At 40.3% G+C, this 26,346-nt stretch overlaps 1 protein-coding gene across 1 annotated transcript in view; it reads right to left on the bottom strand.

Annotated features, from left to right (window-relative positions):
- The window catches only part of PRPS1 (phosphoribosyl pyrophosphate synthetase 1), a 40,566-nt gene that overhangs the window by 5,566 nt on the left and 8,654 nt on the right, over positions 1-26,346 (bottom strand). The window contains exons 3-6 of the mRNA XM_027769692.1: positions 9,307-9,490; positions 6,750-6,848; positions 4,455-4,579; positions 1,198-1,371 (exon numbers count right to left, since the gene is read on the bottom strand). Of these exons, the coding sequence (XP_027625493.1) occupies positions 1,198-1,371; positions 4,455-4,579; positions 6,750-6,848; positions 9,307-9,490 (582 nt within the window). The remainder of the gene's footprint in view (positions 1-1,197; positions 1,372-4,454; positions 4,580-6,749; positions 6,849-9,306; positions 9,491-26,346) is intronic.

Genomic DNA, 26,346 nt, shown 5'->3' with positions numbered 1-26,346 from the left:
TAAAATTAAATAATTCTTTTTTGAGAGAGTTTTTTTGTTTGTTTGTTTTTGTATTTTTTTTTTTTTTTGCTGTAGGGTGCGCATGCTTGCCAGAGAGATGGAGAGAGACAAAGTGAGAAATGAGAAATCATCCCCAGAGGGGATGGCCCTGCTACAATCACTTCTCTATTATCCTCTTGGGATTTGGGGTATGCATGCACACACACCCAGTGTGAGTTTCAAGCTGCTGGTTTCAGAACTTGAACCATGGTTGGCCATAGGGGAGTCCAGCACTTTAACCACTATGCCACCTGCTGAGCCCCAGTAAATAATTCTATAAAAAGAAAAACAGTAGGAGCAGTAAAACAGATAGCCAAGAGGTAAGACCAGGATACTATTAACAGCTTAGGTATACTATAAATAAACAATTATGAGAATACATGTATCTGTTCAGATCAATGGATTTTTACCTAATCTCATTAAAACAAAAGCTATCAGGCCTGGTGGTTAAGGTGACTGGATTTCACATGGCCAACCAAACAGCTTGAGTCCTAGATCCAGCAGCTTCAAAACAAACAAACAAACAAACAGAAACCACACCAGGCATGTGTACATGAATGCCCAAAATCCCAAAGAAAGGGAGAAACTTTGACAGAGAAAAGACTATAGCATGCTCATGCTCATGCTCAGGGAGGTTACTTTATCACTCCCCATTCTCCCTCACTGGCAAGCACAAAACACCCTCTGGCAAAATTAAAAAATAATAAAAAAATAAATAAAGGGCCAGCCAGGTGGTGTGGTGGTTAAGGCAACCAGATCCCATATGGCAGACTGTGCAGTTGGAGTCCCAGACCCAGTGGAATAAGAAACATGCAGGGCGGGCATATTTGTGTGCATGCCCAGAATCCTAAGAGAAAAATGGAGAAGGAAGAAAATGGGCATCCCTTCTGGTAGGTAATTTCTCTCTCTCCCTCTCTCTTCTCTCTCTTCTCTTTCTCTCCCTCCCTCCCTCCGTCCCCTCATCTATCTCTGGTGAGCACACCCTTAGAGCAAAATTTTAAAATAAATAAATAAATAAACAAACAAGTCAAGTCTAAGGTGATAAAAATTTCCCCAAACTACCTATCCCCTCCATTCAGTTTCAAAAACTATGTGTAGGCTGAAGGCATTCAGACAGCGGTTGCTAGCTTTCCATCAGCCCCACCACTCCACACTCACTTGTCAGCTGCATGGCAGATTGTGCCACAAGTGTCAGCCATGTCATCCACAAGGATAGCCACCCGATCCTTCACATCTCCCACTAGCACCATGCGGTCCACTTCGTTTGCCTTCTTCCGTTCTTTGTGAATCAAGGCAAAATCCACATTCAACCGGTCTGCAATGGAGGTCACTCTACAAAACAGGGAGTGTTCAAAGTTAACACACGTGCATGTGGCCTCTAAGACAAAAGAAATGACTAAAGAATGGCCTGTTTTCTGAGGGGAAATGCTCCTTGAAACTAAACAGTTCCCAGGGCTGGACGAAGGCAACTACCATTGACATCGCAAAAGCAGAAACCAGACTGGGTTTTATAGACTAAACCATCCATATCCTGATAGCAGTTTATGAATGTATCCCTCAAACTTAGATATCATTCATTCTGCACAAGGAGTAGACAGGCACCATCACCAGTCCTGGGAAGCAGTATAATGGTAAGGCACTTATTTAATAAATTGGCAGCAGGAGGGAAGAGACTTTATTGATGCCAGGAGTGCACAGACCACTGCAATTTCTGTCATGAAAGATCTGTAGCTGCAGCTTTAGTGAGAAGTGAAACTGAAGCTGGCAGGAGAGGAGCAGTGCCCAGCCTGTTCCGATGCCCATGCCTTATTGCCCCCCTCAGCAATGGTGCCAAAACATCCACCAAAACAGCTACCAATTGCCAATGACTACTGTACCTGGACACCAAGCTTGGGAGTTCCTTCTACGACTGCTAGAAAGAAAGTTATACCAATTAACCAGACAAACTGGGCATCTCGCTGTATAGCCCAAAGTATCTCCAAATCAAAATAGAATTCTTATTTCTTTTATTACAAGATAATACACACCAGACCAAAAGGTAGGATAGAAAACCGATCTGACTGGTAACAAAGTAGCATAGTACTTCACTCAAACAGAAATCCATTCAGTGTAAATGACACAGAGCTGTCCCGGTGACATGTGCATTCATGCTCCGCTGTGCCATCCTCATCATGTGTGAAGATGACTGTGCCTGGAGATTTGTCTTGTTCATTGATGTATCACTGATGGAACTATGCCATTATGTCTCATTTCTAAATCGAGTACGGTCACATACCTGAATTTTTGTTGGTTTGTGCTTTGAACAATAACCTAGGCTAATATTTGTACCTTGGTTTAAATGAACCAAACCTGTGCTGTCACTACTGCATAGGCAGTGACCAAATCAAAGCTAAATGCATGACCAGTTAATTCAAGTGTCCCAAATTACACATACTCTCAATGGCCAATAAATTCAGTGATCAAAGAAACAAAAAGTGGGGTTTAAGAGAAGTAGCTCCCTACACTACCAAGTGGGGAAATACTGTAAAAATCACAATCATAGGAATCTCTTCTCCCAAAACCCTGCCAAGATGAAGTGACAGCCACTCATTTGGAAAATGCTCCATCTCCAAAAGACAATTACAATAAAAAAAGAAAATAAATCAAGCAGCAATGAGTCAGAATTACTGAAGGCAGTTCTCCTGTATCCAACTTTAGCGGGGAGGGGACCCTGCTTAATTATTTCAAATGTGACTAAGTCCCACGACAGTTTGTGAAAATAATGTCCAAGAAGATAAGTATGACAACTACCAGTATGGGTATGTTTTCTCAGCTGTCTCCAGTATTACAGATGGTAACTAGTGATTACATGGGACTCACCAAACCATACATCTGGTGTGATAAGAGAACTCAAGTTTTCAGCTTTTGAGTTCTGCTGAAGTTACTGAAATAAAGAGGTTGTTCAGAAACAGTCATTGAAGATCTGAATGGCTTTTAGCAAGTTCTGAATTAGCTCTTCCTAATCATCTGTTTTGTACCTCTTCATTCCATTTTCATAACAAGAACATGTGTCATACTTTTGGCTTTATTACTAAGGAGTAATATACACTGTGGAACTCAAGAACTTTTAGTCTGCACCATGTGAGCTGTAAAGTACCATCACTGGCAATCCTTGGAAATCAGTTTAAAATGTTATAGTCTTGGCTTTAAGTAAAAATACCAAAGATTATGTGTCATGACCATTGGTGGTGCAACAATAAAACATGACACTCTGTGGTAAGGTTCCCACATGGTATGATTCTGGATTCTCATCCAGAGACCTCCCTGAGTATGCTGGACACACATTATCTGGGGCTGGCTCAGGCTGGGCCCCAGATAATGTGTACTGTGAGGACCCTGTTGGGGGTGCTGTTTCTCTCTTTTTCTCGGTCATGGAAGAAACGAATAATGAAAAAAAATAATCACACAGTATTTTCCTTCATGCTTAACATTTTTTTTTGGGGGGGGGGAGAGGGGATTTTTTGCTATAGGGCGTGTGCGCTCGCCAGACAGACAGAGAGAGACAGAGAGACAGAAAGCGAGAAATCACCCCCCCGAGGGATGGTCACGCCGCAATCCCTTCTCCTCCATTCTCCTCTCGGGATCTTGGGCACGCACGCACACGCGCCTGGCGTGAGTTCTAAGCCACCGGGTCCGAGACGCGAACCGCGGTCGACTACGTGGGAGTCCAGCGACATAGCCACTACCCTAACTGCTGGTTCCCACTTCCTGCTTAACATTTTAATCCCAGGGATCAAAATGGTCTAACAACATTGAGAGATATGTAAAAGCTTACTCATGCACAAGTATGTGGCTTAGCAGAGGCTCTTCCACTCATTAGGAAACCAAATCTCCAACTCTTCCTAATGGTTTATAATAGTATTACTAGCTCTGTAGTGCCATATTACTACTAACATGTTGCCCTCAAGCCCACAATACCATGATAATTTAGGGTCCCTTTTCTGGCCTTGTCTTCCAAGTAGTGACCAAGACCAGTGAAAGAAGAGTGAGTACAAGTATATTTAACCTATGTTCTAGCTACTGGTACATCCATTCTGAAGTACTTACATATTGTCACTTGTAGAAAAAAATTATTCTTTTTTTTTTAAAGTTTATTCATTTATTTCAACCAAAAGAGAGAAAGAGACCAGCACCCCAACAGGGTCTTGATGCTATAATCCACCTCAGACTCTCCCAGCCCCAAATCATGGGCACTCGTGCATATTCAGGGAAGTCTCCAGACACAAACCCATAACCTTCCCAATGTGGTTCAGCCTTGCAGAGCACCTTACTTTTCCACTGTGCCACCAACTGGCCCAAAGGAACATCACTTTTTGACACACAACTGTCTGAACACCTTCCCAGTACATTGGGAACAATACTAATGTCAACCATACCTCTTAGCTCCACCAGCATCAGGTGAGACAATAGTGCAGTTCCTCCACTCAGAGATATTCTCCCTTATCCACTTCAGAACCGCTGGCTCTGCATACAAATTATCCACTGGAATATCAAAAAAGCCCTATAGAAAGAAGCATGATTAGTTTTGTTCTATTTTTCTTCTCTTCCATTCATAAATAGCTAAAAGAAAGAAAGTAGTAATGTGCCCAGGGAATACCTTACTGCAACATTCAACCTGATGGAGAGGCACACCCAGTGTGGATTATAGAAACAGCCTCTTCAAATCTGGACTGTGTGAGAACATCCAGCCAAGATCAGCAAAGTCAGCCCTCACCCAACCCACAACTGACCATAGGAACATGAGGGAACCCTTGTGAAAAACAGCCAGGTTCAGCTAAAACCATAAGAACTACCTGGCCAACAATGCAGACTCATGAGGTAATAAATAAGAACAACTTCGGGAGGCCAGCAGGTGGTGTGGTGGTTAGGGCGCTGGATACTACCACATGGGCAATCACAGTTTGAGTCCTGGACCTGGTGGCTTGCTTTCTCCCTCTATCTGTCTCTTCTCTGGTCAAATTAAATAAATAATTATTTTTTAAAATACAGAACTTTAAAGTCTGTGGAAAAATGGAATTAAAGTAACGGTGCAAAAAACTGAAATCTTTGCACATTTTCTTATGCTAAACATTTTCCACAAACTTTCTGGAAACTGCTCCCATACTGTTTTCTACTGCTAACTGCTAGGCCTGTTTGTTAAGAGACAAAATTAACTGGTAAACAAGTTAGACTATGATACATAAACATCGTTGAAGCTCTTATAATAAATGGTCACAAAGAATAACCAGAAGTGGGCCAGTAAGTGACATGGAGGTTAAGGAGGCTTGATCTCACATGGCTGACTGCATAGTTCAAGTCCCAAACTTGGCAGTTTGAAAAACATGCTGAGCATGTGCATATGTGTGCCTGAAAATCCCAAGAGGAAAATGGAGAAGGAATTGTGGCATAGCCATCTACCCTAGGAAGTAATTTCTCTTTCTCACTCACTCTCAGGCAAGTGCACACACCCTATAGCAAAAAAGCGAAAAAAAAAAAAAAAGGCTTTAACTTTTAAGCAAAGTTTCTTAGCATTTCTTTGATTTATTAAAACTAAAACTGCTTTTCTTGAAATTAAATATATTAAAAAATACCTATTTAATGACCGTAGTAAGCTATATAGCATTAGCTACATACTACTATATAGTATATTCATTCTACTCAGTTTCACGCATAAAGTCAGACATGTATTCACAGATATGTATATACCAGCTGAACTTGCTATTGAAAGTAGTTAGATTATTTTAAAAATTTTATGAATCAATAAAATGTGGGGGATAAAAATGGAATGGAAAACAACTGTAGACACCTGAGATAGTTTGGGAGGAGGGTGGGAAATGGCAGAGGGTAAGAAATAGGGGGAAAAAAATAAATATGAAACTAGAAATGGAAAATTATCGACCATAACATGTATAATTAAGCCACTATGCAGTATGTTCTGGATGGAAAATCACATTTTATATGCAGTGATGATGCTCAGTGAATGAATGTAAATTAATTAACTAAAAAAAGGAGTTTTAAAAAAGGCAACAACAAATAAAGAATAACCAGAAGCCAGGAAATCGGCATTCTATTCTAGTTAATACAAATTAGCTGTATTTCTCAACTAAATTCTCCATCTCTAATCCTCTGTCCTATGTACCTTATTAGATTGCCACAAACCTAAAATGAAAATTATTTGAAAGTCTTTAAGAAACACCTATATAAAATACTGGTGGTATTCTTCCCCCTTATTTAGGGTTTATTCAGGAAGTAGGTTCCAATATCTATGGCTCTAATTTAACACTGAATATTCAAGGGGAATAATAATAATAATCACTTGCAACTACTGAATACTTGTCAAGGGCCAGACGTTGCATTAGGAATTTAATCTTATTTTATACTCACAATAGTGAAAAAGTGTATGTTCGAGCAAGTTAAGTAAACTGTCCGAGGTTACAAAGCTAGGTTGTCGGAGCCAGTATTTAAAATAGGTCTGGTCCCATAACGTCAGATTGCTTTCCCGTCTAATTAACCCAAATGACTATACAGTCTTGAAGTATGCCGAACGTAAATACACATTTCTAATGTATGTCAATGTCTAGTTTATTTGACCTGTACTTGGGCACAGGTTTTTGGTTTCTGGGGTAATCCTCCATATTATCAGTCCTCTCCTCCTACTTTTCTAACCCCCAATACTTAGCTTTCACTGATACCTGAATTTGAGAGGCATGTAGGTCCATGGTGACAGTATGATCTGCCCCTGCCACAGATAGCATGTTTGCAACAAGCTTGGCTGAGATTGGAGCCCGGCTCTAAGTGGAGAGAAGAAAGAGAAAAAAAAAAAAGACTCATTTGAAGAGTTCATTTCTTCAGTAAACATTTATTGTGTACCTTCTATCTTTAAGACACTGTCCCACCAGGAAATTCATAGAAAGAGACATGGCCATTGACTTAGAGTAGAGATCATAATCTAGAAAAAAAATTTAAGTGAAATATCACTTTTCCAGCTTAGATATATATTTCAATAAGGGAAACATTTTCCTAGCTTTCATTTTCTTAATGTATATATTTTCAGCCTATTCACATATTTCCCATGCTCACATTCAAATGAGACAGACCAAAAGAAAGAATTATATTATTTATACAATCTTCTTAAAAACACACATACCCAGGACCAGCAGATGGCATAACAGTTATGTTGCTGGACTCACATGTAGTTGACTGCAATTTGAGTCCCGGGACCCAGTGGCTTAAAACTCATGGTGGGTGCATTTACACTCATGCCCAAAATTTTAAGAGGAGAATGGAGGATAAAGGGTTACAGCATGGCCATCCCCCCTGGAGAGTGATTTTTCGCTTTCTGTCTCTGTCTCCTCAGTGAGTACATGCGCCCTATAGCAAAAATCTCTCTAAAAAAACTTATTCAAACCTGTGTAACATCACAAAACAGAAATCATAGGTTTTTTTATCCAGTATATCACTACCATACTTACCTGAACAACTTTTCAGCAAACTTAATGCCCTGAAATAAAAGGTAAATATATCTGCTTTACTGTAAAACAGCAAAGCCCATGCTTTTGATAATCTGTTGGAATAAAAATATCTGTTCTTCTAACAGACACTGAATTTAATAATTACGCATGAATTTTCGCTTCATCAGGTAAGTCATGATACATTTTTGCATAGAAAAACAGAAAAAAATGCGTCATGACTTTCCTAACAACCTAATACAACAGATGAGCAAAGCTTTATATATAGTATTTTTTCAAGAGAGATTTTTGCTATAGGCATGTGCACTTGCCAGAGAGAAAGAGACAGAAAACGAGAGATCACCACCCCAGTTGGGACGGCCATGCTGCAATCCCTTCTCCTCCATTCCCTTCAGAATTTTGGGCACAAACACATGCGCCTGACATGAGTTTTAAGCTGCTGGATCCAGGACTCAAACTGCAGTCAACTACATGAGAGTCCAGCAACGTAACCATTATGCCATCTGTTGGTCCAGCTTTATGTACAGTCTTTATCCTCTAACATATCAGAGAAAATGAACTATGAGGGTAGTTCCAAAAGTTCACAGAAAATGGAAATAAAGTAGAAGTTTCTACAAAAACCACTAGTAGAAATTGGAGAGAAATAGGTTTATTTCATTGAATCCTAACAATGCTGCTAGTTGTAAAATGTGATTAAATGCTTTGCCCTCTGGGGGGAACAAAAGCACAAGTTTATTTTGGTGCAATAAAATTTTAAAGGGTCAGTCCCTTGGCCTAGTAATTAAGGGAGCCAGATCCCATATGGCCAATCGTGGTTCAAATCCTGACCTTGGTGACTTGAAAACCACATCAAGGGACCAGCAAGTGGTAAGGCAGTTAAGGCAGCTGGATCCCATATGGCCAAGTGTTATACAATTAAAAATACCAGTGAGCTATTTGAAAGTTACACATGCATGACTAGCATAAAATAGAAATTACAAATATGTTATTTTATATGACAATTATATGCCTATTGTTTTGAAGACAGGATAATATCTAAGAAAAATGTAATTTTAAAAATACCCCCAAGGAGGACCAGCAATTGGCATAATGGCTATATCACTGGACTCCCATGTAGTTGACTGCGGTTTGAGTCCCAGGCCAGTTGGCTTAAACTCATGCCAGGCGTGTGTGCATATGTGCGTGTGTGCCCAAGATTCCGAAAAGATAGTGGAAGAGAAAGGATTGTGGTGTGGTTATCTCCCCTGGGAGGGTGATTTCTTGCTTTCTGTCTGACTCTCTCTGTCTTTTTGGCGACCGCATGTGCCCTATAGCAAAAACCTCTCCAAAAAAAAAAAAGAAATAAAAATACCCCCTAAATATATATCTGACAGTTCAAGAATTTTTATGACTTTAGGCAAGTGCTCCTGCTTCTCTTGCTTTAAGATTCTTCTTGGGCCAGCCAGTGGCATGGTGGCTATGATGGCTGGATTCCACATGACCAACTACATGGTTTGAGTCCTGGACTTGGCGGCTTGAAAACACAACAGGTATATATGCACATGCGCCCAAAATCCCAGGAGGATAATGTAATAGAAGGGATTAATTTTGGCAAGACTACCTTGCCCCCGCCAAGGGGGTGCATTCTTAGCCTCCTTCCTTCCTTTTCTTTTCTTTCTTCCTTCCTTTCTTTTTCTGGCCTCTCTCCCCACTCACCCCCACTCTCCCTCTCATGCAAAGCACATACAAAGCCTCTAACAAAATCAAAAAACCAAATCAATGAACAAAATTCTTCTCCTACCTTATCTTTCTTATCCTGCCGGGCATAAGGAAAGCATGGGATGACTGCAGTAACCCGGCTGGCTGAAGCAATCTTGCAGGCATTAATCATGATCAAAAGCTCCATCAGATTGTCATTGATTTCACCACAACCACTCTGAACAATGTAGACATCCTCTCCACGTACACTTTCGCCAATTTCCACACTACAATGAATAAAGAACATAAAACAATAAATTAAGTATTAATACCATACTTCAACAGATAATAAAAAGCAAAGCTTCTCTACAAGGATGCTGTGAGTGGTTTATGGCTACATGGGGACATTGATCCTCTCAGACCTTAAGAAATCTCCTGAAAAAGAACCTATACTAGAAGCAGTTTGCTGCCTCAGTTTACTCCTGCGCGCTATACAAATATTACCATTTTCTACACACAACATGACATTGAAAAGATTGGCTGACGTTAATCTAAGGCACTCACAAATAACTGGACCGTAATTTCAGTAGATGGCTTAAATCTTATTTCATACAAGTACATATGATATGAATGCAAATTTGATACATCACGTATGACTGTTACATAATCCATACATAACAAAAAAGTAGAATTATCATAAGGAATGAATCACTACTGTTCTATAATAATACTTTGACAGATGAAAGTACCACCCCTCTACCATATTGGTGATTCACTCAGTAAATATCAAATGTTCATATGCTAGTCACAATGCTAGGGGATAGGGATACAGGGTGAATAAAAACAGATGTGGTCCTTGCCCTCATTCTCTGCTGTTATTTCTGGCCTAATCAGTAAGTCTTATTTAATATTGGGTCATCGGAAAAGTCATGACACATTTTTACATAGAAAAACATAGAAAAATGTCATGACTTTTCCAACAACTCCATGGGAAGCTACTCTAATTATGGAGCAGAGCTATATTTTACTAAAAATAGAAAGCTTTAATATCCCTACTTGGGTCCCTACCAAAAAAACCTATGATTAAGAAAAAAAAGTCACCCTAAAGCAGCACCATTTCCCCTAGTAATCCTCTATGTGAGATGAGGTCACATGTGTACATGCACATGTGTGTTTTTGTAAACAAATAGATCAGAAAGGTTGATAGCGCCTATTGAGCTAGAGAAAAACTTACTTCAAATCAAAAGACAATACCGTTATTAAATAAAAGATCTATACTTTTATCTCACCATAACTATCACTTTTTGTGTGGCTTCAGGAACTACCCACTGTCCTATGCCTATCAGACCACGTTTACCTCATCCTTCTTTCCCCAAACAAAATTTCAAGGAGCATTCTGAAAGGGACTTGTATTCAAACCAGGAAAGGTAATTACTAGAAGCTGAGAGGAGATCATTTTTTCTAATTCAAGTTAGATACTGTTTTTTAAAATGATGGGGTTCTTGTTTATATCTTAAAGAAAAATAAAAAGTACCAAAAAAAATCAAGCTAGAAACCAATTATAACAGGGAGCCTGAGGTTCCTGGTAACCAGAACAAAAAAAGAAGAGTTTAAGATAGCTGAAGATAAATTTTCTTCAGGTACCGACTTCAAGTATATAATACTATATGGGGTCCTTATGCTAAAGGTGCATTATTTTGCAAGTCAAAAAAATTAAGTCCCTACCTCAAGAAACATGAAAAAGAGCAAAATAAACCGAAAGCAAGCAGAAGGAAGAAAATAACCATAAAGGCTGAAATCAATAAAATAGAAAATCAATGACACAAAAGGCAAGTTCTTGGGAGGGAGGAGGAGAAATCAGTACAAATGATAAACTTTTAGGAAGCCTGACAAAAAAAAAAGCTTCGCTAGAGAATTCTACTAAGCACTTAAAGAAGAATTAACCCCCATCTTGCAAACTCTTTTCCAGAAGACAAGTAAGGGAATAACTTTCCAACCCATTTCATGAGGTTAGAACTATTCAGATACTGAAATGAAACGAAGGCAATATAAGGAAGAAAACAACTGGGGGTGATGAGAGAAAAGTGGATGTGGTTATAACAGAACAACAGGAAGGATCCTTGTGGTGATAAGACCGTATTGTATCTCTTTTAGTTTATTTCATTTATTCCACGTGTGTCAGTGATATAGCACCCCTGGCAGGGTCACGATAACACAATCCTGTCCCCAGATTCAGCCAGCCAGAGATCATGGCCACATGTGTGCTCAGTCTGGACTTGAACACAGAACTTTCCCATGTGGCTCGGCCTCACAAAGCATCCACTGCACCACCTTCTGGCCTCCCATTATGTATCTTGACTCTATCAATGTCAATATGCTGACTGTTGTAACAGAGTTCTATAAAAACTATACTATGGCAGGACCAGCAGTTGACGTTACAGCTATGTCACAGGACTCCCATGTAGTCGATCGCAGTTCGAGTCTTGGACCCGGTGGCTTAAACGCATGCTGGGAGCATGTGCGTGTGTGCCCAAGATCCTGAGAGGAGAACAGAAGAGAAGGGATTGCGGCGTGGCCTCCCCCCCCCACACACACAGGGTGATTTCTCACTTTCTCTCTCTCTGTCTTTCTGGCGAGTGCATGTGCCCTATAGCAAAAAGCTCTCCAAAAACCAAATCCAAAACCAAAACCAAAACCAAAACCAAAAACAAACTATACTATAGAAAAACTACAGTTAGGAACTTAGAAGAAACTAGGTAATAGGTATACTGGGGTTCTCTAATTTCTCACAAATGCATGTAAATATACAATTATCTCAAAAATTTAATATTAACAAAAGTTGAATTATCTGGACAGCAGGTGGCGCAGTTGGAGCCCTGGACCGGGTACTGAAAATCATGCTGGGTGAGTTTGCATATGTGTCTGGAGAGGAAAACGGAGAAGGGATTGTGGAGAGGCCATCCTCCTCAGGAGTGGTTTATGGCTACATGGGGACATTGATCCTCTCAGACCTTAAGAAATCTCCTGAAAAAGAACCTATACTAGAAGCAGTTTGCTGCCTCAGTTTACTCCTGCGCGCTATACAAATATTACCATTTTCTACACACAACATGACATTGAAAAGATTGGCTGACGTTAATCTAAGGCACTCACAAATAACTGGACCGTAATTTCAGTAGATGGCTTAAATCTTATTTCATACAAGTACATATGATATGAATGCAAATTTGATACATCACGTATGACTGTTACATAATCCATACATAACAAAAAAGTAGAATTATCATAAGGAATGAATCACTACTGTTCTATAATAATACTTTGACAGATGAAAGTACCACCCCTCTACCATATTGGTGATTCACTCAGTAAATATCAAATGTTCATATGCTAGTCACAATGCTAGGGGATAGGGATACAGGGTGAATAAAAACAGATGTGGTCCTTGCCCTCATTCTCTGCTGTTATTTCTGGCCTAATCAGTAAGTCTTATTTAATATTGGGTCATCGGAAAAGTCATGACACATTTTTACATAGAAAAACATAGAAAAATGTCATGACTTTTCCAACAACTCCATGGGAAGCTACTCTAATTATGGAGCAGAGCTATATTTTACTAAAAATAGAAAGCTTTAATATCCCTACTTGGGTCCCTACCAAAAAAACCTATGATTAAGAAAAAAAAGTCACCCTAAAGCAGCACCATTTCCCCTAGTAATCCTCTATGTGAGATGAGGTCACATGTGTACATGCACATGTGTGTTTTTGTAAACAAGTAGATCAGAAAGGTTGATAGCGCCTATTGAGCTAGAGAAAAACTTACTTCAAATCAAAAGACAATACCGTTATTAAATAAAAGATCTATACTTTTATCTCACCATAACTATCACTTTTTGTGTGGCTTCAGGAACTACCCACTGTCCTATGCCTATCAGACCACGTTTACCTCATCCTTCTTTCCCCAAACAAAATTTCAAGGAGCATTCTGAAAGGGACTTGTATTCAAACCAGGAAAGGTAATTACTAGAAGCTGAGAGGAGATCATTTTTTCTAATTCAAGTTAGATACTGTTTTTTAAAATGATGGGGTTCTTGTTTATATCTTAAAGAAAAATAAAAAGTACCAAAAAAAATCAAGCTAGAAACCAATTATAACAGGGAGCCTGAGGTTCCTGGTAACCAGAACAAAAAAAGAAGAGTTTAAGATAGCTGAAGATAAATTTTCTTCAGGTACCGACTTCAAGTATATAATACTATATGGGGTCCTTATGCTAAAGGTGCATTATTTTGCAAGTCAAAAAAATTAAGTCCCTACCTCAAGAAACATGAAAAAGAGCAAAATAAACCGAAAGCAAGCAGAAGGAAGAAAATAACCATAAAGGCTGAAATCAATAAAATAGAAAATCAATGACACAAAAGGCAAGTTCTTGGGAGGGAGGAGGAGAAATCAGTACAAATGATAAACTTTTAGGAAGCCTGACAAAAAAAAAAGCTTCGCTAGAGAATTCTACTAAGCACTTAAAGAAGAATTAACCCCCATCTTGCAAACTCTTTTCCAGAAGACAAGTAAGGGAATAACTTTCCAACCCATTTCATGAGGTTAGAACTATTCAGATACTGAAATGAAACGAAGGCAATATAAGGAAGAAAACAACTGGGGGTGATGAGAGAAAAGTGGATGTGGTTATAACAGAACAACAGGAAGGATCCTTGTGGTGATAAGACCGTATTGTATCTCTTTTAGTTTATTTCATTTATTCCACGTGTGTCAGTGATATAGCACCCCTGGCAGGGTCACGATAACACAATCCTGTCCCCAGATTCAGCCAGCCAGAGATCATGGCCACATGTGTGCTCAGTCTGGACTTGAACACAGAACTTTCCCATGTGGCTCGGCCTCACAAAGCATCCACTGCACCACCTTCTGGCCTCCCATTATGTATCTTGACTCTATCAATGTCAATATGCTGACTGTTGTAACAGAGTTCTATAAAAACTATACTATGGCAGGACCAGCAGTTGACGTTACAGCTATGTCACAGGACTCCCATGTAGTCGATCGCAGTTCGAGTCTTGGACCCGGTGGCTTAAACGCATGCTGGGAGCATGTGCGTGTGTGCCCAAGATCCTGAGAGGAGAACAGAAGAGAAGGGATTGCGGCGTGGCCTCCCCCCCCCACACACACAGGGTGATTTCTCACTTTCTCTCTCTCTGTCTTTCTGGCGAGTGCATGTGCCCTATAGCAAAAAGCTCTCCAAAAACCAAATCCAAAACCAAAACCAAAACCAAAACCAAAAACAAACTATACTATAGAAAAACTACAGTTAGGAACTTAGAAGAAACTAGGTAATAGGTATACTGGGGTTCTCTAATTTCTCACAAATGCATGTAAATATACAATTATCTCAAAAATTTAATATTAACAAAAGTTGAATTATCTGGACAGCAGGTGGCGCAGTTGGAGCCCTGGACCTGGTACTGAAAATCATGCTGGGTGAGTTTGCATATGTGTCTGGAGAGGAAAACGGAGAAGGGATTGTGGAGAGGCCATCCTCCTCAGGGGATAATTTCTCACTTTCTCTCCCTTCCTCCTTCTATGTCTCTGTCTCTCTGGCAAGTGCACACACCCTATCGTAAATGGGGAAAAAAAACTCAATAGATGTCTTTCCATTTTGGGTCCCTTAAATGATGCAGTGATTGAATGTTAAAAAGACGAAAAGTGCATTATTATATCTTGAGTCAATCATTATTACATCCCTTAGTAAAAGCTGATTTCATAAAGGTTCATAACTAAGACTGTCCCCCTGGTCTAGTGGTTAAGAGAGCAAGATTCGGGAACCAGCAGTTAGTGTAATGGCTATGTCGCTGGACTCCCACGTAGTCCACCACGGTTCGCGTCCCGGACCCAGTGGCTTAAAACTCATGCCGGGCACGTGTGCGTGCGTGCCCAGGATCCCGAGAGGAGAATGGAGGAGAAGGGATTGCGGTGTGGCCATCCCCCCTGGGGGGTGATTTCTCGCTTTCTGTCTCTATGTCTCTCTCTCTGTCTGTCTGGCGAGCGCACACACCCTATAGCAAAAACCTCTCCAAAAAAAAAAGAGAGCAAGATTCCAGGGACCAGCAGTTAGCGTAATGGCTATATCGCTGGACTCCCATGTAGTCAACAGCGGTTCGAGTCCGAGACCCGGTGGCTTAAACTCACACTGGACACGTGTGTGTGCGTGCCCAAGATCCCGAGGAGACTGGAGGAGAAGGAATTGTGGCATGGCCATCCCCCCTGGGGGGGGGTGATATCTCGCTTTCTGTCTCTCTGTCTCTCTCTGTCTTTCTGGCGAGCGCACATACCCTGTAGCTAGCTAAAACCTCCCCCCCCCAATAAAAAAGAAAGCAAGATTCCATACAGCCAACCACGCTTTGAATCTTGGCCCTTGCAGCCTGGAAAACATACCAGGTTCATGTACATGTGTGCCCTAAATCCTAACAGGTTGGAGAAATGGAGATGGGACTGCAGTGTGACCACATCCCATTGGGGGTCTCCCCACCTTGTTTCTGTCTCTCTGGTGAGCACATGCACCTGCTGGCCAAAATTTTTTTTAAAAAGTTCATACAAAAAATCAAGTTATCAGTACAAGCAGCTGGCATGATGGCTATGTCGCTGGACTCCCATGGAGTCGACTGCAGTTTGAATCCCAGACTTGATGACTTTAACTCATGCCGGGCCCGTGTGCATGTGTGCCCAAGATCCCAAGAGGAGAATGGAAAAGGGATTGTGGTGTGGCCATCCCCCCAGGGAATAATTTCTTGCTTTCTGTCTCTCTGTCTGTCTTTATGGCGAACGGACGCACCCTCTGGCAAAAACCTCTCCTAAATAAATAAATAAATAAATAAATAAATAAATAAATAAGAGGCATGGGTTAAGACACTGATCCCAGAAGGTCAGCTGCACAATTCGAGTCCTGGACCTGATGGACTGTAAGTCACACAAGGCATACAGGTGTGCATGCCCAGGATCACAAGAAGAGAATGAAGGAGAAGAAATTGTGGGATGGCCGCCCACCCCAATGAAGTGATTTCTCTTTCTTTCTTTCTCGCTCCCCCTCCCTCCTTTCCTCCTTCCCAATCTCCCTGGTAAGCATATGTGCCCCATGGCAAAAAAAGGGGAGGCCACTTCTGTAGTCAGTCAAAAGAACTTAGTTCAACTGTATTTTCCAAGAAACGATTTAATATTGTAAGGGAACTTAAAAAACTCAAATTTTAATATTTAATTTGAGAAATAGTTCATCTCAAAATATTTTTTTTCCTAGGCTGGCCCTGTAGCATAGTAGTTAAGGGAGTCAGATCCCACATAGCCAACCATGGTTTGAAAACAGGCCCCAGTGCTGGCAGGTGGCGGGGTGGTTAAAGGCTCTGGATTCCCACATGGCTGACCATGGTTCCAGTCCCTGACCTTGGCGGCTTTCTTTCTCACTTTCCCTTTCCCTCTCTCTGTCTCTATCTGATCAAATTTTAAAAATAGTAACAACAAATGGAATTAAATAAATAAATCATTCTTTTTAAAGACAGAAAACAGGACTAAGCAGCTTGAAAAACACACTGGGCATGTGTGCCCAACCAAAATCCAGAAAGAATGGAGAAATGGAGAAGGGATTGAGGTGTGACCATGTCCTACTGGGTGGTGCTTTCTCCCTCTGGTGAGTGCCCATGCCCTCGGGTGATTTAAAAAATATATTTTCTCCTTATCTCCCTTACTCAACACGCCCCAGCCACTCTTTACATTCTGAGTTCACCCTTCTCACTTCCCAGCCTTGACACTTTTTCCCATTACCTGGGATGCTTTTTCCTCAACTACCTCACTCATTTTTCAGGTCTCCAGTCAAAATGCTTTCCCTCAGGCAAGCCCCATAGCACCATGGTTAAGAGAGACAGATCCAGAGTTAAGGCACGGACTCCCATGTGGCCAACTATGGTTTGAGTCCCAGACCTAGCAATCTGAAATTCATGCAGGCATGCGTGCCCAAAACCCAGAGAGAAGGAAGAGGGGAGATGACATGGCCATCCACTCAGGGGGTGACTTCTCGCTTTCTTTCTGTCTGTTTGTCTGTCTCCCTGGCAAGTGAATGCACCCTATAGCAAAACAGAACAAAACAAAACAAAACAAAAAACAACAAAAAAGAAACAAACAAAAAACCTCTCCAAAATTAAAAAAAAAAAAAAAAAGCGAGAGAGATGGCACATGGCAACCAGTTTGAACCCCAACGTTGGTGGCCAGAAAAATGTGTGGGGAATATGTGCATGCATGCCCCAAATCCTGACACAATGGAGAATGGAGAATAAAAGATTAGGGTGCAACCACACCCAACTGGGAAGTGCTCTGGATCTCTCACTGGCCAGCATACATATCCTCTGACCATTGAAAAGAAAAAAAAAAAAAGCACTTTCCCTGACTATCTTAGTGACTTAAAAATCATATCAATATATGTATACACTGTATGGACCTCATTACATACCAGTTTAGACAATCTATATTTTTTAAAAAAAATTGAGATAGGGTATTTGAACACTAGCTACTTACTTTATAAGGATTATATGGCCAGCCCCATATCCTAGTGGTTAGGGAGCCAGATCCCACATGGCCAACCATGCCACTAAAATCTTGTCCCTAGAAGCTTGAGAAATGTCAAGCACACATGCATGGGTGCCCAAACTCCAGACAGAATGGAGTGATGGGACACGACTACAACCCACTGACAGGGAGGGAGTGTTTTCTTGTTCTTCCTGTTTCTCTTTGGCAAGCACACACAATTTAAATTACATTAAAAATATTAAGAGATTTCTTTTTGCAATTACTGAAATATGAATGATGTAATATCTGCATTTGTTTCAAAATAATTTAATTGAAGCCAGTCTCCTAAATTTTCCCAGTAGCAGGCCTGTAGCCAGTTCATATTCTGTCTAAAGTGTATGGATGCAAGAGGCAGCCTAGTTTTGAGGGTTATTAATACATTTATTCATTTATTCACACATCCATTCATTCATTCTTCTTATACAGGCACTGGCTGGCTGGAACAGATACTGGTGAGTATTTTATTTTTTATGGTATGCAACTCTAGGATTTTTGACCAAGTATTTCCAACAGCTGAACAACTCCAAAACTCGGAACATTTTTTTTTTTTTTGGAGAGCTTTTTGCTATAGGGCGTGTGTGCTCACCAGACAGACTGAGAGACAGAGAGACAGAAAGTGAGAAATCACCCCACAGGGGAGATGTCCCTTCTCCTCCATTCTCCTCTCGGGATCTTGGGCACGCACGCACACGCGCCCGGCGTGAGTTTAAGCCACCGGGTCCGGGACGCGAACCGCGGTCAACTACATGGGAGTCCAGCGACATAACCATTATGCCAGCTGCTGGTCCCAGACTCAGAACATTTTAATCCTGCCCACATTCAGTCTCTAAAACTCACTTCCATGACTGTGATCTCTATTTCCCTGGGGAAGAATAAAGTCAAGCACACTGGTTTCCAGTAAAGTCAACTTTGCATTTATGTTGTGAAAAGTCTATGGCTCATTTTAGTTAGGAACACAAACTATCTGGGACCAGCATTTGGTGTAATGGCTATGTCACTGGACTCCCATGTAGTTGGGTTTGAGTCTTGACCTTGGTGTCTTAAAACTCACACCAGTCATGTATGCATGTGTACCCAAGATCCCAAGAGGAGAATGGAGGAGAAGGGATTGTGGTGTGGCCATCCCTCCTAGGGAGTGATTTCTTACTTTCTGTCTATCTTTCTCTGGTGAGCACAGGCACCCTATAGCAAAAACCTCTCCAAAAAAAAAAAAAAAAGGAACACAAACTATCATCTGTGCTCCAGGCATTCACTTGCTAGTCAGGTTGTTTGATTAGGAGTTGACCAGCAGTTAGCGTAATGGCTATGTTGTCGCTGGACTCCCATGTAGTCGACTGCGGTTCCAGTCCTGGACCCGGTGGCTTCTACTCACACCGGGCGCAGGTGCGTACATGCCCAAGATCCCAAGAGGAGAATGGAGGAGAAGGGATTGCGGCATGGCCATACCCCCGGGGGGTGATTTCTTGCTTTCTGTCTCTGTCTTTCTGGTGAGCGCATGTGCCCTATAGCAAAAACCTCTCCAAAAAAAAAAAAAAACAAAAAAAACAAAAACAAAAACAAATGTACAGTGTGATAATTCATCAAAATAGTATAAAGGTTATACAATTTCTCTAGGTTTTTAAAAGCTTTATCGTTATCAATTAAGACCAGAAAGCATACTTAGAGCATGGTAGCTTATCTCTCTTTACAAAAGGCAATTATCAGTCAATATAAATATACCCACAAAATCACTACATTGTTCATTATGTTACTCAATATCAATATTTAAGGATCCTGTCCACAAAATTCTTAGGATTTTCTGCCTTGAAGTCTCTAAAGAATTTTATAAAAATAAAAACTACATAATCTATTACATATTTCTTTATCCTTTGGGCTGCCAAGAAGCCAAGGGATACAGTTAAAATAACACTAAATTTCAGTAATCACTTTATGTCAAATTCCTGACACAACTGCTATAGTCCTATGTTCTATAAGGCTTCTTATTCAAATTCTTTTTGCTGCCAGAGGGCCTGTGTACTCACTGGAGAGAAAACAAAACAAAACAAAAAAATCACTTCCCAAAGCGATGTAGTCACATCAATCCTTTATCTTCCATTATCTTCCATTCTTAATCTCATCTGGATTTGGGGCATGCACAAATAGGTGCCTGGCATGTTTTACAAACTGCCAGGGCTGGGACTAGAACCAGTCATTCATGAGCAATCCAGCTCCCCATGAACAGTGCTTAACTGCTGCACTATGCAGTATGGCACCAGCCCTATTAAGCCTTCTGACATCTATCTTAAACCATCTGTACTTGTGACTAGTATGAAATACACTTCAAATCCTTTCTTGAAAGCCAGTGAAGTATTAGTATCACTTAAGATTAAATGATGATTGCCAATTGAAACATCATGCAGCCTCTAAGAAATATATAGCTTTAGAATAGGTGATTCCTTTAAGATGTATATATATATTCTAACATCATGTAAGGCTTGAATAATAATTTTTTTGAGGTTTTTGCCTTAGGGCCGCATGCACTCAGAGAGACAGAGACATAAGAGAAGGAAACTGAGAAATCACCCCTCAGGAAGGATGGCCACACCACAATCCTTTCTCTATTCTCCTCCCGGGATCTTAGGCACATGCACACACACATGCCTGGCTTGAGTTTCAAGCCACCAGGCCCAGGCCTTGAACCATGGTTGGCCACGTGGGAGCCCAGTGATAATCACTACACCATCTGCTGGCCCCCAAGAATAATTTCTTAAAATTACTTATCAGCTCAGCACCCCACCTAATTGCAGGTACCCTTTTTGTTTTATCATTTAACAATCAGCAGTTCAGCCATTTCTCAAAGTGAAACTTTAAACTAAAACTTAACCTCAGCATATAAGGATGTTTGCTACCACGATGCATGCATCTGATAACCTGAAAGTTATTTTAACTGTTGAAAATAAGGTGGTACAAGTAAACTAGGACTACCTTATTTTACTGTGTATGATTCTAATTTTACTAATCAAGACTAATCATTCCCTCTAGTACTACTATAACATACAAGACTTTGGCAAAACCTTAAAAAGTTCCAAGAACTACACTTGGGTTATACATCTTAGTCAAACAGTTCAATGAACTGAAAAATCTTAACACTGTTCTTAAGATTTCCTTCAAGTGTAAGAGATAAGTTATGGTGGCGACTGAAGACTACTTGGGCCTAAAACCTGTTTGTTCCTAATATAATACATTAGGTAGAAAAACCTATTGTAGTTCAGCAATTTAAGGGGTAACACTCCTCTTTCTCCCTCTAATTAGAACGTTCTCCAAATAGCGTTGGGCCAATAATTCTCCTAGCTGTTCTGAAGAGGCAGGATAGGCTGAGTGACCCTAACCAGAGAGAAAACTAGCTTCTCTCCCCAATTCCTTCAGCAACCATGTCACCTGCTCATTCCCCAAATAGATAGTATTCATAAGAAAAATCTTAATAATTTAGACTGTGGAGATGTTGGCATGTTCCTAAATACAAGGGATTAACCAACCAAAGTATACAGTTCTTAGGAAAATCCTAGGCAACTGAAATTAAATTAAAATCTTCCCCCTCTCAGCCAATACAGAATAACTAAATAATCAAAAGGGTTTACATGGTTACTTATCAACATTTAACAGAACAGTGTGAAAATTTTAGTATGCCCAAAAGTTCTAAAAGCCAGGTAAGATACCATATCACAAAAAATTTTAAAAAATATCCAGATTTGGACAAGTTACTTAACATCTGAATCTTCATTTCTTCCTCTGTATAATAGGGATAGTCCAAGAAACTCCTCCCAGCAACGTTTACAAAGTGCTTAGCATGAAACTAGCACATTTTAAGCACTCATTATATGCTAAACATTAATATTACTGCCAATGAGACTGTTTCTGGAGAACAATTTGTCACGCACCCTATAGTGAAAAAAAGAAAAAAAAAACTCTAAAAAAAAAGCCTGAAAAATGGTGCATATCCATCCTAATAATTTCACTTCTAGGTATTTTAGGAATAGTCAGAAATGGTCAGATACTATGTCTAAGGATTTACATATAAAATCATTCGATCAACAATTGGCAATAACCATGTGTTTATGGGTCTCATAGATATGTGTTTAAAATGTGGGTTTTATCTCACCAGGCAATACCAGATGTTTGTAACCTTAGAGCATGTTTCTTGGGTTGATTGAGCAGCCTAGGGAAGACTTCCCCTGTTTCCTGCCTACATGATGAAAATCTGGCTGTCGGTATTCTGGAAGATGAATTCTGGAGATACAGCTCATCCTTTTCTTACCATATTTCCACCTCACCTGAGATGAAAATGCAATAGAATCATGACCTGCCAAAAAAGCTGCTTATATATCATAGAAGGCCAATGCTGGCTGATACATGCTTCCTTGAACAGAGGGATTACTGCCTTAGACAGTATCATTTGAAGATGTATGAGTTGCATTTTAATTGTTAAGACTAAAAATGGGTGTGCATGAGTTATTAAGAATACTAACTGGCCTGTGGGTGATCTGGTGGCTAAGGCAGCTGGATCTCAAAAACATAGTAGGTCGAGGGACCAGCAGTTAGCGTAATGGCTATGTCACTGGACTCCCACGTAGTCGACCGCAGTTCACGTCCCAGACCCAGTGGCTTAAAACTCACGCCGGGCATGTGTGCGTACATGCCCACGATCTCGAGGAGAATGGAGGAGAAGGGGTTGCGGTGTGGCCATCCCCCCGGGGGGTGATTTCTTGCTTTCTGTCTCTCTCTCTGTCTCTGGTCAAATTAAAATAAAATGAAATAAATAAATAAACACAGTTAAAATAATTCTTAAAAAAAAAATAGTGGGCCATGTACCTGCATGCCCAAATCCCAAGAGGAGAATAAAGAAAATGGCTATTCCCTCTGGGGAGTAATTTCACACCCCTTCCCATCCAGTGAACTTGCTCTATAGCAAAACGTAAAGGGGAGAGAATACTAACTCTAAACTTTAATTATCTGCATTGTTTCTGCTTTTGTTTTGTATAAAATGTGGCAAAAGAATATTCAAAGTAAATTATATTATAAATTAGTTTAATGATTAGTTTGATAAAAGTGACTCCTATCCTTTAGATAGTAAACAAAAGAGATTATCAATGTGTAATGTTGGTTAAAGTATGGGAAAATGGTTACAATCATTCTTACATATAGCAGAAGAGTGTTGACTGCTGTAACATTTGTGGGAGATTAATCTTTATATGTATATATACACACACATATATATATATAAACCTGGGGCTGTATGGTGGCGCTGTGGTAAAATATGATGCTCTGTGAGGCAATCCCATATGGGAAGATCCCCGGTTCAAGTCTGAAGACCTTCCTGAGTACATCTGGAATACAACTGCCCATGATCCAGTACTGACTGAAAGCTGAGGGGTGGATCGTGGCATCATGAGTCTGTTGGGAATGCTGTCTCTTTTTTGTTTCTCTCTGTGTTGTAGAAAAAATAACTTGTAATAATTCATGACAATGAAATGAAAGGACAAGCTTATTTTGGTATTAAAAAGTTCCATGGATTTTAAAAAAATTTTGCACCAAAATAAACTTGACCTTTGATTCCACTTTTCCATGTTTTTGTTCATGAAACTTTTTGCTACAGGATATGTTCTCACCAGAGTCAGGCAAATTTAGCAGGGAGTGAAAAAATCAACCCTCAGAAGGATGGTCATATAGCAATCCCTTCTCCTAGATTCTCTGCTCAGAATTTTGGGCATGCACATACATATACCCAGCATGTTTTTCAAGCTACTGGGACTGGGACTTGAACCATGCCATCAGCCATGTGGGGATTCAGCCACCCCAAACCACCATGACAGCAACTGGACCCTCCACAAGCTTTTCAAGTCTTCATAGTTAACATAAACATCTGGAAGACAAAAAATCAAAATGTGAACAGTTATCACAAGTGGTAAAATTATAATGGGTGCCTTTTTTCTTGTTTTCTGTATTTTTCACATTTTCTGTAACATTACTACTCCTTCTTGCCAACATTTATTGTACTTAATGTATGTTGGAAAATGTCCTAAGACCTTCACACTGGATCCCACATGGCTGACTGGGGTTTAAATCCTGGCCACAGGCAGCTTGAAAAAACATGCTGGGCATATGTGCACTCATGCTTCAAATCCTGACAAAATAGAGAAATAAAGAAAAGATTACTGTTGTGACCACACTCCATTGGGGGTGGGAGGTGGGGCACTCTCTCTACTAAGCAATGTACCCTCTGGCAATGAAAAAAAACTTTACTCCTATCTCATTTAATCTTAATAGCTTAATAGAAATCGTATGGTAAATACTACTTTATAGATGAGATTACTGAGGCAAAGGAAGGCTAAATAAATATTCAAATTCAGGCTGATTGCAGCACCTTAAGTTCTGCGTATACATACCGTGGATACATACACAAGTACGCCTGCACACAGTCTTCAAAAAGTCCATAGGAAAAAAATCCATTTTACAAAAAAACCCTATGTAGACTTCAAATTTTTTGCACCCAATAAACTCATACTTTAATTCCAGTTTTCCACAAACTTTTTGAAGTCCCCCACTAGTATTACCTAAATAACATGACAGCCAAGAATGATACTGATTTCAGAAGAAATGCTACTCTGCTTAAAAGATCATCAACTGCAGACCTCCACGGAGTTGTCCTGTCCATGACTTTAGATCCCAAGTAGGGGACTTGGCAAAGGAAGCTCCAGAGACATCATTTGATTATGTTCAATGAAGATTTCAGTATGTCTAAGGAACCAACAAGCTAATGATTATGCCAGAAATGAGGAAGCCTAACTGGTCAGCAATTAATCCCTGTGGAGCTTAATCAATCAGGAGAAAAGTAAGTTGTTTCTCCCCTCCTAATACAGCCTCAGGCTCTGCTGTGTTGCATTGGGGGGGGGGGGCAGAAAGATTAACACAAGGATAAAATAAAGCCTTTACATTTTTCCTAGAAGCATAGGAAAAGGATTTAATAACCACAGGGGCCAAGGAAAAAAATCTCTAAATAAAAATACATTCTTATTCCCTAGCTATATTACTATTTACTATGAATCTAGTCCTGTTTTGTCCTCTTTACTAAGGCCCATGAGCCATAATGGTGTGGTCAAAGCTAGAGGGCAGCTTCTAAGTGCCTTTTAACTCAAGTATTGCTTGGTTACAGATGGCATCAGTGTTTGCACTATCATTTGCATCACAATCAGCAACCCAATAATCTAGAAAGAAGCTGTCTATTACAGATGGATACTTTTATCAGCTGGGTCTTAAAAAGATAAGGACTTAGTGGAAATCAGCTTAAAGAAAGCAAAAAAGTGAACAGAAGCATTTAGGAAAATATGCTCAAAAAGTAATTTTAACTATTTTAACTGATCATTAGATGAAAACTTTGCCCTTTTAACAGATAACTAAGATTGCGGGTTGTGTTATCTGATCAATAGGGTAACAATAAAACACAAGATACACCTATCAGAACCAAAAGATTCCAAATCTGTTATAGGTGGAAGGGAAAGTGAATAATCAGGTAACCAAGTTTATCTCTAAGATGGTTCCAAGGTAAAGGTAGAGGGTGGAAGTAGGGGGAAGGAGCTTGTTTTAATGGCAAGAAAATTTAAAAAAAAATTCAAGTTGCAATACATTGTCCGATTCCAGTCATCCACTCTATTATCTGTCCTCAATTATTTTAACACTCAGGTATCAAATGGTTTTCTAAATTTCCTTTAGGTATCAAATGGTTTTCTAAATTTCCGTACACAGCGCTAAGAGAAGTGAACAAGTTCAGTAAGGATTCTTGTTACTGAAAAAATGTTTTTGTATTATGTGTATAGCTAGCTGCACTGGGGAAGGTCAAAGATTCCAGAAATTTAGTACCCTAAGATTTTCAGGATAGCTCCAGCTGCGATGTTGGCTATCACGGACACAGAGTTAATGCATCACTTTATCCGCTCAACCAGATTTAACTTAAGTATAGCTCCAATTACTCGGTATATGATTCTAAAGACGAGAACAGCCAACGCTTCCCATCTAAGCGAAGTTCTCAGTAATAATTCTAGCGCCCTCAGTACCTAAGGTCAGGTTTTCTCAACTAAACCGGACCGATACCAAGTAGAACTGAAAAACTGCTTCTTAGACTCTTGGAGAAAAACCAGGAGGGCTCAGTGCACGGTATCGTCTCCGATGCAAGCTGGTTAAAGAGCTGAACCGAATCCAGTCCAGCCGTGTGGCTCAACAGCAAAGCGACAAAGCCACGTGTCTCCATAGCCAAGGCTAAGCGTCTGTTCCCTCCCATCTCTCTAGCCTGCCAGGATCCCCGCATTGGGCCCTCCAGCCCTAGCCTTCAAACCTGGGAGCTTCGCCTCACTCTCTCCATCTTGACTCCACCCCACCGCACGGTGAGAATGAACGTGACCCTCCCGCGAGAGGTAACATAACGGAAACAGCCTGTGGGGCACGCTCGCCACAGAGCAGTCCCCTTCCTCCTTCCCCCTCCCCCAGTCCC

Source organism: Tupaia chinensis, unplaced genomic scaffold (genome assembly GCF_000334495.1).
Source record: "Tupaia chinensis unplaced genomic scaffold, TupChi_1.0 Scaffold000082_1, whole genome shotgun sequence".
NCBI classification, from domain to species: Eukaryota; Metazoa; Chordata; class Mammalia; order Scandentia; family Tupaiidae; genus Tupaia; species Tupaia belangeri.
This window is presented reverse-complemented; position numbering and strand designations above follow the sequence as displayed.